The following is a 14,408-nucleotide window of genomic DNA, read 5'->3' on the forward strand; positions in this document are numbered from 1 at the left end:
AAAAAAAAAAAAAAAAATTAATACACGTAGACTGAATCAGGAATGATCCACATAAAAATATAACTTGTTCTAGAGTAATAACAGAGAGGGAATATTCACCGAACACCAACCTGTGCCTGGCATCTATTTTATTTCATGTTTCTGCAAGGTAGTAGGTAGTATTAATCCTATTTCATAGGTTCCTCAGTTTTACAGAATCATTAAGAGCATATGCTTTGGGCCAGGACTGGAAGCTCACACCTGTAATTCCAGCACTTTTAGGAGGCCACGATAGGTGGATCACTTGAACCAAGAGTCTCAGACTAGCCTGGGCAACATAGCGAAACCTCGTCTCTTCAAAAAATACAAAACTTAGCCAAGCTTGATGGCACACACCTGTGGTCCCAGCTACTCAGGAGACTGAGGCAGATTGCTTGAGCCCAGGAGGTGGAGGTTGCAATGAGCCACTGCACTCTCCAGCCTGGGCCACAAAAGGAGATCCTGTCTCAAAAAACAAACAAACAAAAAAAAAAAAAACAGGCCAGACGCGATGGCTCACGCCTGTAATACCAGCACTTTGCGAGGCCTAGGCAGGAGGATCACCTGAGGTAAAGAGTTTGAGACCAGCCTGGCCAATATGGTGAAACCCTGTCTCTACTAAAAATATAAAAAGTAGCTGGGCGTGGTTGTGGGTGCCTGTACTCCCAACTACTTGGGAAGCTGAGGCAGGAGAATCGCTTGAACCCAAGAGGCGGAGGTTGCAGCGAGCCGAGATCTCGCCACTATACTCCAGTCTGAGGGAAAGAGTCTCACAGAAAAAAAAAGAAAGAAAGAAAGAAAATGTGCTGGGCACGGTGGTTCATGCCTGTAATCCCAGCACTTTGGGAGGCTGAGGTGGGCAGATCACGAGGTCAGGCGTTCAAGACCAGCCCGGCCAACATGGTGAAACCCCGTCTCTATTAAAGATACAAAACAATTAGCCAGGCGTAGTGGTGTGCACCTGTAATCCCAGCTACTTGGGAGGCTGAGGCAGGAGAATCGCTTGAACCCGGGAGGTTGAGGTTGCAGTGAGCTGAGATCCTGTCTCAAAAAAGTGTCACTGCACTCCAGCCTGGACAACAGAGCAAGACCCTGTTTCAAAAAAAAAAAAAAAAAGAAAATGTTTTTCTGGCCAGGTGCACGTAGCTCACATCTGTAATCCCAACACTTTGGGAGGCTGAAGTGGGAGGATCCTTGAGGCCAGGAGTTTGAGACCAGCCTGGACAACATAGCAAGATCCCACCTGTAGTCCTAGATACTTGGGAGAGTGAGGAGGGAGGGTTGTTTGAGCCCAGGAGATGAAGGCTATAATAATGGGGGATGACTGCACCACTGCACTCCAGCCTGGGCAACAGAGTGAGACCCTCTCTGTTAAAAAAAAAAGAAAAAAGAAAAATTATTTTTAAAAAAAAGTTTTCCTAAGAGTCCAGATTTGTAACTTGCCAGATTAGTGTAATTTTAAAATATTTTTCTATTATAAAGTATCCATACTCACAACAACATAAATCAATGTATTACACCCTCTAGAATTAACTATTAATTTTTAATATTTTTTCATTCTTTTTCCATGTGTATTTTTTCACAATTCTATGCATAGTTTTGCATTATAAAATATTTCTCAATATAAAATCTTCTTCAAGGTCAGGCGCAGTGGCTCATGCCTGTAATCCCAGCACTTTGGGAGGCCAAGGCGAGCGGATCACTTGAGGTCAGGAATTCAAGACCAGCCTGACCAACATGGTGAAACCCCTTCTCTACTAAAAATACAAAAATTAGCTGGGCATGGTGGTGTGCGCCTGTAATCCCAGCTACTTGGAGAATTGCTTGAACCCGGGAGGCAAAGGTTGCAGTGAGCAGAGACCTCACCACTGTGCTACAGTCTGTGCAAGAGTGAGACTCCGTCTCAAAAATACAAAATTTAGCTGGGCATGGTGGTGTGCGCCTGTAATCCCAGCTACTTGGAGAATTGCTTGAACCCGGGAGGCAAAGGTTGCAGTGAGCAGAGACCTCACCACTGTGCTACAGTCTGTGCAAGAGTGAGACTCCGTCTCAAAAAATAATAATAAAATATTCTTCAAAAACATGGCCAGGCACGGTGGCTCACGCCTGTAATCCCAACACTTTGGGAGGCCGAGGCGGGCGGATCACGAAGTCAGGAGATCGAGACCATCCTGGCTAACACGGTGAACCCCCGTCTCTACTAAAAATACAAAGAAAATTAGCCGGGCGTGGTGGCGGGCGCCTGTAGTCCCAGCTACTCGGCAGGCTGAAGCAGGAGAACGGCGTAAACCCGGAAGGCGGAGCTTGCAGTGAGCCGAGATCGCGCCGCTGCACTCCAGCCTGGCGACAGAGCTAGATTCTGTCTCAAAAAAAAAAAAACATGATTTTATTTCCTGTTTTATTTCTGCTTATTTCATTAAGTGAAAATATCATAACTTATTTCACCTTTTACTGTCAGTGGAACATTTACTTGTTTCCAATTTCGACAAACTCTGCAAATGCACATCTTTTTAAAAGAATCTGCATTTTGATTCTTCAAAATAAATTTCTAGAAGTGATATTACTAGATGAAAGTGGATGGAGAGCTTAAAGGCTCTCAATTACTCAAGAATTACTGAGTCAAAGAGGATGGCCCATTCATAGCCTTCGAATAAAAATAAATATTGCCAAACTGCTTTCAAGGAAGGTTTTCTAATTCACCCTTTCACCAGCAATATAGGAGAGAGTGTGGCTTACATTAATAAAAAGAACTCTGCTGTTTTGAGCAGTACTAAGTGGTGCATTTAAACTTATATTTCTTTGATTAGGAAGGCTGACATTCGTTCCTGAAATTCATATTTCTTCCTTAGTGAATTGCCTGTTCCTATCCTTTGCTCGTTTTTCTATAGGGATATTATTTCATCCTTTCAGTGTTGTTTTTACAAAATAAACAATTTTTTGTTTGTTTGTTTTTCCCCCGAGACGGAATCTTGCTCTGTCGTCCAGGCTGGAGTGCAGTGGCGCGATCTCGGCTCGCTGAAACCTCGGCCTCCTGGGTTCAAGAGATTCTCCTGCCTCAGCCTCCCGAGTAGCTGGGATTACAGGCACGCGCCACCATGCCCGGCTAACTTTTCTATTCTTAGTAGAGAAGGCGTTCCACCATGTTCGTCAGGCTGGTCTCGAACTCCTGACCTCAGGTGATCCACCTGCCTCGGCCTCCCAAAGTGCTGGGATTACAGGCGTGAGCCACCGCGCCCGGCCCAACAAATTTTTTCGAAAGCCATCTGGATGCTAGTCCATGACTGCTGAACACTGGCTGAGGCTCACAAAACTGCGCTCACCGCTTGGGGACTTTCCAGCTGGCCTTTACTCTCCATGGCGAAAGCGGACTTTCCACAAACCTCCACAGTGGGAATTACCGCAAAGGCGTCGACTCTCCCGGCCTCGAAAGACTCGCGGGATCTCAGCTGTCCTTGGGGCAGCCCCCAGCACAACTACAAATCCCAATATGCAACGCGCCCTGTGGCCCAAGCGCCCGAATGAAGGCTAGGGGCCAAAGTCATGTGTCTGACTGCGTCACCCGTCCGGTCCTCTCTTCCACGCCTTTTTCTTCAGCTTCCACCTTGGTCGCCATCTTGTGCGTGAGGTTATGGAACCTCTGAGTCCCGCCAACTCTATGGTCGAGCGTTTCAGGGATCAGCCAATCGTAATCTAGATCTCGCAGTAAAGCCCCGCCTCTATCCGCATGGAGGCGGGAATTGCCACGAAGCTCCTGTGGAGGGAGAGGAAGCAGCTGCGGAAAGCCAATAAGAGTGGAGGAATCGAAGACACAAACCAATGGGGATGCGGGGACATTACGGCCAATGAGAATGGAGGAGGTCCAGGACACGTGGGTGGGGGAAGCTGAGAGCTGAGACCAAGGGCTAAAGCTGGGAGGTGAGTCTGTCACCTTGAGCCGGGCGAGCGCCGTGGCCGAGCAGGGGTTGCAGGGCAGTGGGAGTGCAGGTGACTTGGGACCGGGAGCCAGCATAGGCAGGGTTGTGGGCTGGGCAGTGGGGAGGGGTATTTCCCCCCAGAGCTGGGAGAGGCGATGGCAATCTAGATATGGCCTTATCAATGAATGTTAGTTACCAACGGTAATGAACGATTGACTGCCTCGGCTGGGGCGGGTCGACGACTGTTGTGTAAGATGGGCAGGACCGTGCGCAACACCTGCCCAGTGTCCGCCTCCAGTCTTCCTGGGAGACCATTCCCTTTCGTAACATTTCCCTCCTGGGGCTTGGGCCCCTTTCCTTGACTTCCGATCTCCATGACTTTCCCATCTCCATGACTTTCCCTTGAAGACCCGCTGCTCTGTCCCTCTGACCTCTAATGCCCTCCTCAGCTGGGGCACGGTGCAAGGAAGAGAGTGGTCTAGGGAGGACGGGCGGGGGTGAAGGGGACGACCAAAGGTCGTCACTATAAGCAAACAACCAGGTTCTCAATGGGATAATTATTACTTTTCTTTACCCTCTGCAGACTGAAAAAATGCAGACTACCGGGGCATTACTCATTTCTCCAGCTCTGGTAAGCTGCCGCGCCGCGGTGCTCTGTAGTACCAGGTGTATGGTGTGGGCGCCATCAGTGTTTAATGAATGAACCCAGGGGAACTTGGCGTCCTGATGATGTAGGCTCTTTGAGGTGGCTGTAGGATGTGATGAAAGTAACTTCTGGGCCTGCGAACCAAGCTGTCTTGGCTTTGGAATGTGGTCAGAGAGTCTGGATTTGATTTTTATCCCCAGTCTGGCTTGGCCATAGAGACAGCCCACTAAAACAGTGGTTTTCAACAGTGGCTGCATGTTAGAATCATCCAGGGAGCTTTTAAAAATCCTGATGCCTAGGCTGCACCTTTGACACCATTTGCATCAGAGTTCGGGAACAGGGGTGGAACCCAGCCATCTGTATCTTTTAGACTTCTCCAGATGATTCCACTGTGCAGCCAAGTTTGAGAACCACTTCACTAAAAAGTACTTCAAAAACGCCATGTTACAGATGGCTCTCCTGGATGGCTATTCCAGTCGGTTTCCAGGGCTGATTGGCCCACTCCATTTAGGGTATGTAGCTGTGAGTGTATTTTAGCAGAATAAAATTTCCCCCATCTGATTACTTGGTGATCTGGGTATAAACCTTTCCTGTACCTGCTTTGGTATTAGTGTGGGTTCTTGTTCCATTCTGGAAAACCGATTAAGGCTGTGCCCAAAGGAGTGAACTTTGGTATGGTTTTGAATGGTGAAGGTTGCCACTGCTGACTACATCAAGCTATCAAGACAGCTGTCTCTGGGGCAGGCCTGATAGAAACAGGAATAAATTGACCTTGAAATACATTGAACTTATTCTGTTCATGAAATCTGTAGTCATTTTTGACAGCTCAGCAATTAGGGTTTTTTTTCCTTGACTGATTTGGTAGGATGTGGCTTTCTGATTTTACAGATCCGCCGTACCAGGGGTCTAATCAGGCCTGTGTCTGCCTCCTTCCTGAATAGCCCAGTGAATTCATCTAAACAGGTAAGGGAGGAATAGTCCTCTTAGGAATGTTCCCAAGGCCCAGGGTGGTGGCTCACACCTGCAATCCCAGCTCTTTGAGAGGCTGAGGTGAGAGGATCACTTGAGCCCAGTAGTTCGAGACCAGCCTGGGCAACACAGTGAGACCCCATCTCTACAAAAAAATATAAAAATTAGCCATGTGTGGTGGCATGTGGCTGTAGTCCCAGCTACTCCAGGGCTGAGATGAAAGGACTGCTTAATCCCAGAGGTTGAGACTGCTGTGACTGTGCCACTGCACTCCAGACTGGGTGACAGAGCAAGACCCTGACTCAAAAAAACCCATTCATTCATTAATTTTTTAAAAATCAAGGAATGTCCCCAGACAGGGGTCCTTCAGGTTAAGTTGTCTTTAGACCAAAGTGGGAGGAGAGTTGGAGAATCTGTGTGCTTTAATAGTTCTAAGTCCCCCAGGGTGAGCCTTGTGAGGTCTGCCTAACCCATGAAATTTCCCTAGTCCTGTCTGACAACAGACCCGAAGACTAATTCCCAGCATACTCTGCAATCAGAGTATTCTGCATTTACCAGGCAGCTTGCCAACAGTTTCAGAGCCCAGGTGGGTGGGGTGAGGGAGGTAGAGTCAGCCACCTGTCCTTATGCCATACTATCTCTCTGCTATCTTGCCTGCCTTGCTTCTCTTTCTAGCCTTCCTGCAGCAGCTTCCCACTCCAGGTGGCCAGACGGGAGTTCCAGACCAGTGTTGTCTCCCGGGACATTGACACAGCAGCCAAGTTTATTGGTGCTGGGGCAGCCACAGTTGGTGTGGCTGGTTCAGGGGCTGGCATTGGAACGGTGTTTGGCAGCTTGATCATTGGCTATGCCAGGTAAGTTTGGGTGGCCTGGAGCATCTCCCACTGTAAATTCCACCGTTTGGGGAAGCCTCCGCTGAGGAAGCTCCCTTAAGGAGCCTTCAGGTTGATTTCATCTACATCATAGTTTCTCCAGAGAAAACATGTGTCCAGCCTGGCTCACTTAAACTTACCAGGTTGGTCTACTCTGCTTGTCCATCCAAATCCCCAGGATCTGTGCAGGCTAGGCCCTCTCCCAGGAATAACACTCCAATCCCCATTCACCTCACCCTCCTATGTCCTCCCCTCCCCTCACCCCTTCCTCTCCCTCAACTGGCAATTATCTGTGTCCCTGGCAGGAACCCATCTCTCAAGCAGCAGCTCTTCTCCTATGCCATTCTGGGCTTTGCCCTGTCTGAGGCCATGGGGCTCTTCTGTTTGATGGTCGCCTTCCTCATCCTCTTCGCCATGTGAGGCTCCGTGGGGGTCACCTGCCTGTTGCCGCTGCGACTCCACGCCATTCCTGGTGCTGGGGTGTACTAAGCTTTACCATTAAACACAATGTTTCTCTAAACCCCTGTCTGTGCCTCTGTCCTTTGACCTTCAGGAGGGCCTTGGTAGAGGGTGAGGAGAGGGAATTTGGTCAACCATTGGTGACTGGGAACTCCTCCGGGCTGAGAAGGAGCACTGCCATGAGTGGAAGAACACAGAGGGTTCTCGTGTTCATGAGGAATGTGGGTTTGTCTGAGTAATGAGATTCTTGCCTTTTCCCTTCAGATTTAGTATAGTTGGCCCTCTGTATCCATGGGTTCCATATTTGTGGATTCAACTAACAGTAGGCAGAAAATCTTCAGGAAAAAAAGTGAATGGTTGTGTCTGTACTGCACATGTACAGACTTTTTTCTTGTCATTATTCCCTAAACAATATAGTATAGCAATTATTTATATAGCATTTACCTTGTGTTAGGTATTATAAGTAATCTAGAGATGATTTAAAGTAGATGGGAGGATGTGCATAGGTTATATGCAAATACTACACCATTTTATATAAGGCACTTGAGCATCTGGGGATTTTGGTATCCACTGGGGTCCTGGAGCCAATCTCCCACAGATACCAAAGGATAACTGTAACAACTGTATGTTAATAGATATATTCACAACTGTATATTAATATTAACACAACTGTATATTAATAGGCAATTATATTAATAGGTTGATATACTGTATATTAATAGGTTAATAAATTATTAAAAATTAATAATTTGAAGGGCTTAATTTGCACCAAGCATTTTACATTCATTATCTCCACAACCCTAAGAGTTATAAGCACAACTTTAAAAACTGTTTTGCAAATGACAGACCCAGGGTTTGGGGAAGCAAAATAACTTATCTAGTATCACAGAGGTGGTAAATGGCACATTGGGGATTTCTCCCCTCAGGCCAGCTTAAACCTTAACTGCGTGTTGTTCTATCTATTTCCTTTTTTTTTTTTTTTTTTTGGTCCCATCTATTTTCATTCCAGTCACATAACAATTAAGGTGGCGCAGAAAGGGAAACTTGGTCCCAAAGAAGTTGTATAGCAGGTGAAAGGTAGAGGTAGAGGCCTGTGTTTAGCCCCATTTGTAGGTTTCATTTTCACTATCAATTAGCCTTTCTCAGAGTATCTAAATGTTCTTAAAGCAGATAAAGTACACAATCCTAGTTCTTGGAGAATTTATCATCTTAGTTTTGCTAGGGATAAAAGACTATTTGGAGCCAGGCACGGTGGCTCACGCCTGTAATCCCAGCACTTTGGGAGGCCGAGGCTGGCGGATCACCTGAGGTCAGGAGTTCGAGACCAGCCTGAACAACATGGAGAAACCCCATCTCTATTAAAAATACAAAATTGGCCGGGCATGGTGGTGCATGCCTATAATTCCAGCTACTCGGGGAGGCTGAGGCAGGAGAATCACTTAAACCCAGGAGGTGGAGGTTGTGGTGGGCTGAGATCACGCCATTGCACTCCAGCCTGGTCAACAAGAGCAAAACTCCGACTCAAAAAAAGATGATTTGGGGGTGTATGCCAATGAATGAATTCCATTGAGAGCTTCGTCCAGCATCTTCCTTGAGTTCTTAAAGTCTATGCCCACCAGTCTTGCCCCTCTTGGCTAAAGTGGGACTGATAACCCATGTAAAATTAGCTAAGTTGACATATCAACAGTTGCTGCTTCTCTAAGTCCCTGCAGGAGAAAGCCATGGACAGAGAACTCATGCAAAGAAGCTGGGAACATGGTCTGTCTCAAATTCGATGGCTTCAAAGGGAGTAGTAACTTAAAAGTGGGATCCATTCTATGAAAACCTTATACCTCAACTGCAAAATGTGAAAAAGTGAAACCAAGAAAATATCTAATTGGTGTTAAGAACACTTTCTAACTGAAAGGCAACTAGCAAAGAGTTAAAACATACAGCCGGGCGCGGTGGCTCATGCCTGTAATCCCAGCACTTTGGGAGGCCAAGGCGGGTGGATCACGAGGTCAGGAGATCAAGACCATCCTGGCTAACATGGTGAAACCCCGTCTCTACTAAAAATGCAAAAAGTAGCCGGGCGTGGTGGTGGGCGCCTGTAATCCCAGCTACTCAGGAGGCTGAGGCAGGAGAATGGCGTGAACCCTGGAGGCGGAGCTTGCAGTGAGCCAAGATCGCGCCACTGCACTCCAGCCTGGGCGACAGAGCGAGACTCCATCTCAAAAAAAAAAAAAAAAAAACAGAAAATTTGGATTCCATTTACATGCAATTTAAAGACAGTCGTGTAGGTATTTAAACATCTTCCTAGGGACCTTAGGGGAAGCAAAGAAATCTAATCCTAACGTCTTTGCCCTCAAGGAGTTTGGGGCACCAACAGAGTAGAAATAAGTACACCATGCCCTACATCATTGTATATGTGAGAACATGAATTCTGTGCTATAGAAGTTCCCAGAGGAAAAAGGAGGCTGGTGAGTTGTAATAACATGGGCTAACATTTGAGCACTTGTGTGTCGTGCACAATGCTGAGCACTTTCCATGATTAACTTCCAACATCCCTACAGAATAAGTCAGTTTACAGATAAGCAAGCAAATGAAGAGGCTCAGAGAGGTGAGGCATTCTGCCTAAATTCTACTAAACCAGAGCTGGTTACTAAAGCTGGGATTCAAACTCCAGAACCTGTGTTCTTAGCTCTGTGCTGACTCATCTGAGGTTTGCTCTGTGCTGACTCATCTGAGGTTTGCACAAGTGTAGTAACTTGCCCAAGGTCATACAGCATGCCAATGATTCGAATCCCAGTCTGTCTGACACTTATACAATGATGGCCTTTCCACCCCAGGACTTCTTAACCTTGGCATATTTGGGGCCAGATAATTCATTGTCGTGGAAGGGACTCCCTTGTGTAGTGTATGTTTAGCAGCATCCCTAACCTCTACCCGTTCAATGCCAGCAGCAACTGACATCCCCACCCAAGTTGTGACAAATTGCCAAATGTCAGAATATTGACAAATGCCCCCTGGCTGGGGGCAAAACCATGTCCAGTTGAAAGCTACTGGCCTACTACAATCTGCTGCATCTCCTCAGCCTTTTCACCTTAAGAAACTCCCTCAAGGTTGCCCACAGCAAGCCAGTGACAACCTGAAGCAGAGCCCAGGAATCTCATGGCCGAAGAGGAAATGGAACTGAGGTTGAACTGGTGACCGATGTTTCACCAAGGGAGCAATGGATTAACTGGTAATGCTGTTACACAAACAGAATGGCACAGCTGGCTTCCTACCAGCTCACTTCCTACCACCTCCAGTGGCAATCAAGAAGCAGCCCCCAGGGAAGGTGGTTGCCCTTTCCTGCGAAATTCCGGGAATCCAGTTTTTGCCAAGAGGATGGTAAGAATTTAGTGCTCTTTGGTCTCGGCTGCAGAAGCAAGATGAAGGGAATATCATTGCTTGGCAAGCATTGCAATAAGACACACAAGTCGTGCCACCACTATGGCTCTAAGGCCTACCACCTTCAGAAGTTGACCTGTGGCAGGCCAGGCACGGTGGTTCACGCCTGTAATCCCAGCACTTTGGGAGGCTGAGGTGGGTGGATCATGAGGTCAGGAGTTCAAGACCAACCTGGCCAACATGGTGAAATCCCATCTCTACTAAAAACACAAAAAATTAGCCAGGAGCGGTGGTAGACGCCTGTAATCTCAGCTACTTGGGAGGCTGAGGCAGAGAATTTCTTGAACCTGGGAGATGGAGGTTGCAGTGAGCCAAGATTGTGCTACTGCATTCCAGCCTGGACAACAGAGCAAGACTCCGTCTCAAAAAAAAAGAAAAGAAAAAGAGAGATCGACCTGTGGCAAATGTGGTTACCCTGCCAAGCACAAGAGGAAGTATAACTGGAGTGCCAAGGCTCAAAGATGAAATGCTCACTGGGACTGGTCAAATGAGGCACCTAAAGCTGTATACCAGATTCAGGCATGGATTTCGTGAAGAAACAACACCTAAACCCAAAAGGGCAGCTGTTGAAGCATCTGAGTCATCTTAACAATTTCAACCGTTAGGCCAGGTACAGTGGCTCACACCTGTAATCCCAGCACTTTGGGAACCGAGGCGGCTGGATCACGAGGTCAGGAGATCGAGACCATTCTGGCTGACACGGTGAAACCCCGTCTCTATTAAAAATGCAAAAAAAAAAAAAAATTAGCCAGGCATGGTGGCACATGCCTGTAGTCCCAGCTACTTGGGAGGCTGAGGCAGGAGAACTGCTTGAACCTGGGAGGCAGAGACTGCAATGAGCTGAGATCGCGCCACTGCACTCCAGTCTGGGCAACAGAGCGGCACTCCGTCTCAAAAAAAAAAAATTTCTACCATTAGTCATGCAATAAATATTCTGGTTTTTAAAAATAATAATAAAAACTGGCCGGGCACAGTGGCTCACGCCTATAATCCCAGAATTTTGGAAGGCCAAGACAGGCAGATCACAAGGTCAGGAATTCGAGACCAGCCTGGCTAACATGGAGAAACCCCATCTCTACTAAAAATACAAAAAGATTAGCTGGGCGTGGTGGCAGGCACCCGTAGTCCCAGCTACTCGGGAGGCTAAGGCAGGAGAATGGCATGAACCCGGGAGGCAGAGCTTTCAGTGAGCCACGCTCGCACCACTGCACTCCAGCCTGGGTGACAGAGCAAGATTCCATCTCAATAATAATAATTTAAAAATAATTTCCCTTCATGAAGGGCTCCAAACAGCCTTGGAATGGCTGCATTTATAAACTCAAGTCAGCAGGATTGCGAATGTGCTTGGTGGGCCCATGGAGTCCTGGAGAGTCAGGGAAGAATGCTTCCTTACCCCCTACCAGGCTAGTTAGTCCAAGAACTTTATCATTAAGGTTCTTTATCTAAGGTCTATGGACTGGTCCATAGATGAGACCATTTTTATTTTACACATTTTGTTTAGTGTAAAATATTTTGAGTGGATACAGCAATGCATTGTTCTTGGGAGAGGACCCATTGTATTCATTATATTCTCAGAGGAATAGTGAGCAGAAAACAATTAGCAACCATTACCTTAAGAGTTCAGCAATGGTGGCAAAGAGGGAATTAACGGGATAACATAATACAGATATTATTAAATTATTAAAAACAGATGTCATGGCTGGCGCGGTGGCTCACGTCTGTAATCCTAGCACGTTGGGAGGCCAAGGTAGGTGATTCACGAGGTCAGGAGTTCAATACCAGCCTGGTCAACATGGTGAAACTGAGTCTCTACTACAAATACAAAAAATTAGCTGGGCATAGTGGCGGCCGCCTGTAATCCCAACTACTCAGGAGGCTGAGGCAGGAGAATCGCTTGAACCCAGGAGGCAGAGGTTGCAGTGAGCCGAGATCATGCCACTGAACTCCAGCCTGGGTGACAATGCGAGACGCCATCTCAAAAAAGAAAACAAAAAAACAAACAAACAAAAAAACAGATGTTACAATCAGAAGCTTCAAAACATCTAGTCCAAGTTCTGATTACTCTCTTTAGTGTAAGGTTTATGACCTGGTGGGAATTATTTTCCATTTATCCCTGGTATTTAACCAAGACAAAAGGCTGGGCCCACTAGCCGGGCGAGGTGGCGGGCGCCTGTAGTCCCAGCTACTCAGGAGGCTGAGGCAGGAGAATGGCGGGAACCTGGGAGGCGGAGCTTGCAGTGAGCTGAGATCCGGCCACTGCACTCCAGCCTGGGCGACAGAGCGAGACTCCGTCTCAAAAAAAAAAAAAAAAAAAAGGCTGGGCCCTGGAGGTCTACCCCAGAGGGCCATGGGACCCAGGATTTTAGGGAAGGGAAGGAGAAGTTCATGGTGTATCTTCTCAGACGATTGAGGCACAGCAGTGACCTGAGATCCGGCCACTGCACTCCAGCCTGGGCGACAGAGCCAGACTCCCTCTCAAAAAAAAAAAAAAAAAAAGGCTGGGCCCTGGAGGTCTACCCCAGAGGGCCATGGGACCCAGGATTTTAGGGAAGGGAAGGAGAAGGATCTTCATGGTGTATCTTCTCAGACGATTGAGGCACAGCAGTGACCTGAACCCCAGAACACTTGCTAACGCCTGTCAGGTGGAGGGCACTTGCCTAGGTGCCATGAGCAAGGTGCTACCAAACCTTGTTGCACCAAGAGACAGCCCAATGCAGGGTAGTCGGTGCTAAGGAGATAGAGGTTTGGTCCAGGTTCCTGAAGGAAGCCCACTCAGTTGTGTCAATTACCTCTGAGGGCATGGGAGTGGATCCAAGGACGCATATGTTTGCCCTCTGCCCAAGCTGCCAGGGGAAAGCAGCGAAGTGTTGGCCTTGAAAAAGTGAGCACTGAACTAAAAAGCAGAAGTTTATGTTCTGCTGCCTCTGTCTGGCCCTTCCTCTCTCCCCCAGCTTAGAGGCCTCCCAGAGGTAAACTGGTCCTTTAAGCAGCTGCCATCCCCTGCAGCCCTTCAGGCCCTGACTTGCAGGTTCTCTGTGCGAACTTGGCTCAGCCTTTTTGGAAATGTAATAGGCATAGTACTGTTAAAATGAGAGCACTGGGGAAAAAAAAGAAGGAAAAATAAGCATAGCAGAGGAGGAGGAAGTAAATGCTAAGATATATGGCTGCCAAGCATAGTGGCTAACGCCTGTAATACCAACACTTTGGGAGGCTGAGGCAGGACAGTCACTTGAGGCCGGAGTTCAAGACCAGCCTGGGCAACAAAGTGAGACCTTGTCTCCATATATATATATATATGGCAACAAAGTGAGACCTTGTTTCCACATATATATATGGCAACAAAGTGAAACCTTGTCTCCACATATGTACATATGTATATATAGAGAGGAAGAGACTGAGTTCCACTCTGTCCCCCAGGCTAGAAGGCAATGGCACGATCTCTGCTCAGTGCAACCTCTGCCTCCCGGGTTCAAGCTATTCTCCTGCCTCAGCCTCCCAAGTAGCTGGGATTACAGGCACACACCACCACGCCCGACTAATTTTTGTATTTTTGGTAGAGACGGGGTTTCACCATGTTGGCCAGGCTGATCTCAAACTCCTGACCTCAAGTGATCCACCCACCTCGGCCTCCCAAAGTGCCGGGATTACAGACATGAGCCACTGCACCTGGCCTCTAAACATATTTTTAGATAAAAACTATAAGATCTATGGCCAGGAGAAGGGCAGCTGGCTACTATGTTCTTATTTGCATTCTGATCACCAGTTAAGCAACACTCACTGAATGTCAGGTCCAAGTGACAGAAAGATAGGTGCCCCCACGCTTCTTGCCCAGAAGGAGGAGGTCATATCTAGTGGCCACAGGGATGAGTAAAAAACCATTAAAATAAAAAGCAGTGCATGCTATAATAAAGGTATGAGCAATGAGCCATAAGAACCAGAGGAGGGAGTAATTAAAAATAATAATAATGGCCGGGCACGGTGGCTCAAGCCTGTAATCCCAGCACTTGGGGAGGCCGAGACGGGCGGATCACGAGGTCAGGAGATCGAGACCATCCTGGCTAACACGGTGAAACCCGGTCTCTACTAAAAATACAAAAA

At 47.4% G+C, this 14,408-nt stretch overlaps 1 protein-coding gene across 3 annotated transcripts; it reads left to right on the forward strand.

Annotated features, from left to right (window-relative positions):
• Positions 1-3,846: 3,846 nt before the first annotated feature.
• Positions 3,847-6,939, forward strand: ATP5G1 (ATP synthase, H+ transporting, mitochondrial Fo complex, subunit C1 (subunit 9)). 3 transcript variants are annotated; one of them, XM_011959889.1, is made up of 5 exons: positions 3,847-3,933; positions 4,516-4,563; positions 5,467-5,541; positions 6,223-6,401; positions 6,725-6,939. In XM_011959889.1, the coding sequence occupies exons 2-5, from the start codon at positions 4,525-4,527 to the stop codon at positions 6,837-6,839; spliced, it is 408 nt and encodes a 135-aa protein (XP_011815279.1). In that variant the 5' UTR covers positions 3,847-3,933; positions 4,516-4,524; the 3' UTR covers positions 6,840-6,939. The 3 variants fall into 3 exon arrangements, with proteins under 3 accessions (XP_011815279.1, XP_011815280.1, XP_011815281.1); XM_011959890.1 differs by having other exon boundaries at positions 3,879-4,002; XM_011959891.1 differs by having other exon boundaries at positions 3,890-3,933; positions 6,250-6,401.
• Positions 6,940-14,408: the final 7,469 nt, after the last annotated feature.

This window comes from Colobus angolensis, unplaced genomic scaffold (assembly GCF_000951035.1).
Source record: "Colobus angolensis palliatus isolate OR3802 unplaced genomic scaffold, Cang.pa_1.0 Scaffold50, whole genome shotgun sequence".
NCBI lineage: Eukaryota > Metazoa > Chordata > Mammalia > Primates > Cercopithecidae > Colobus > Colobus angolensis.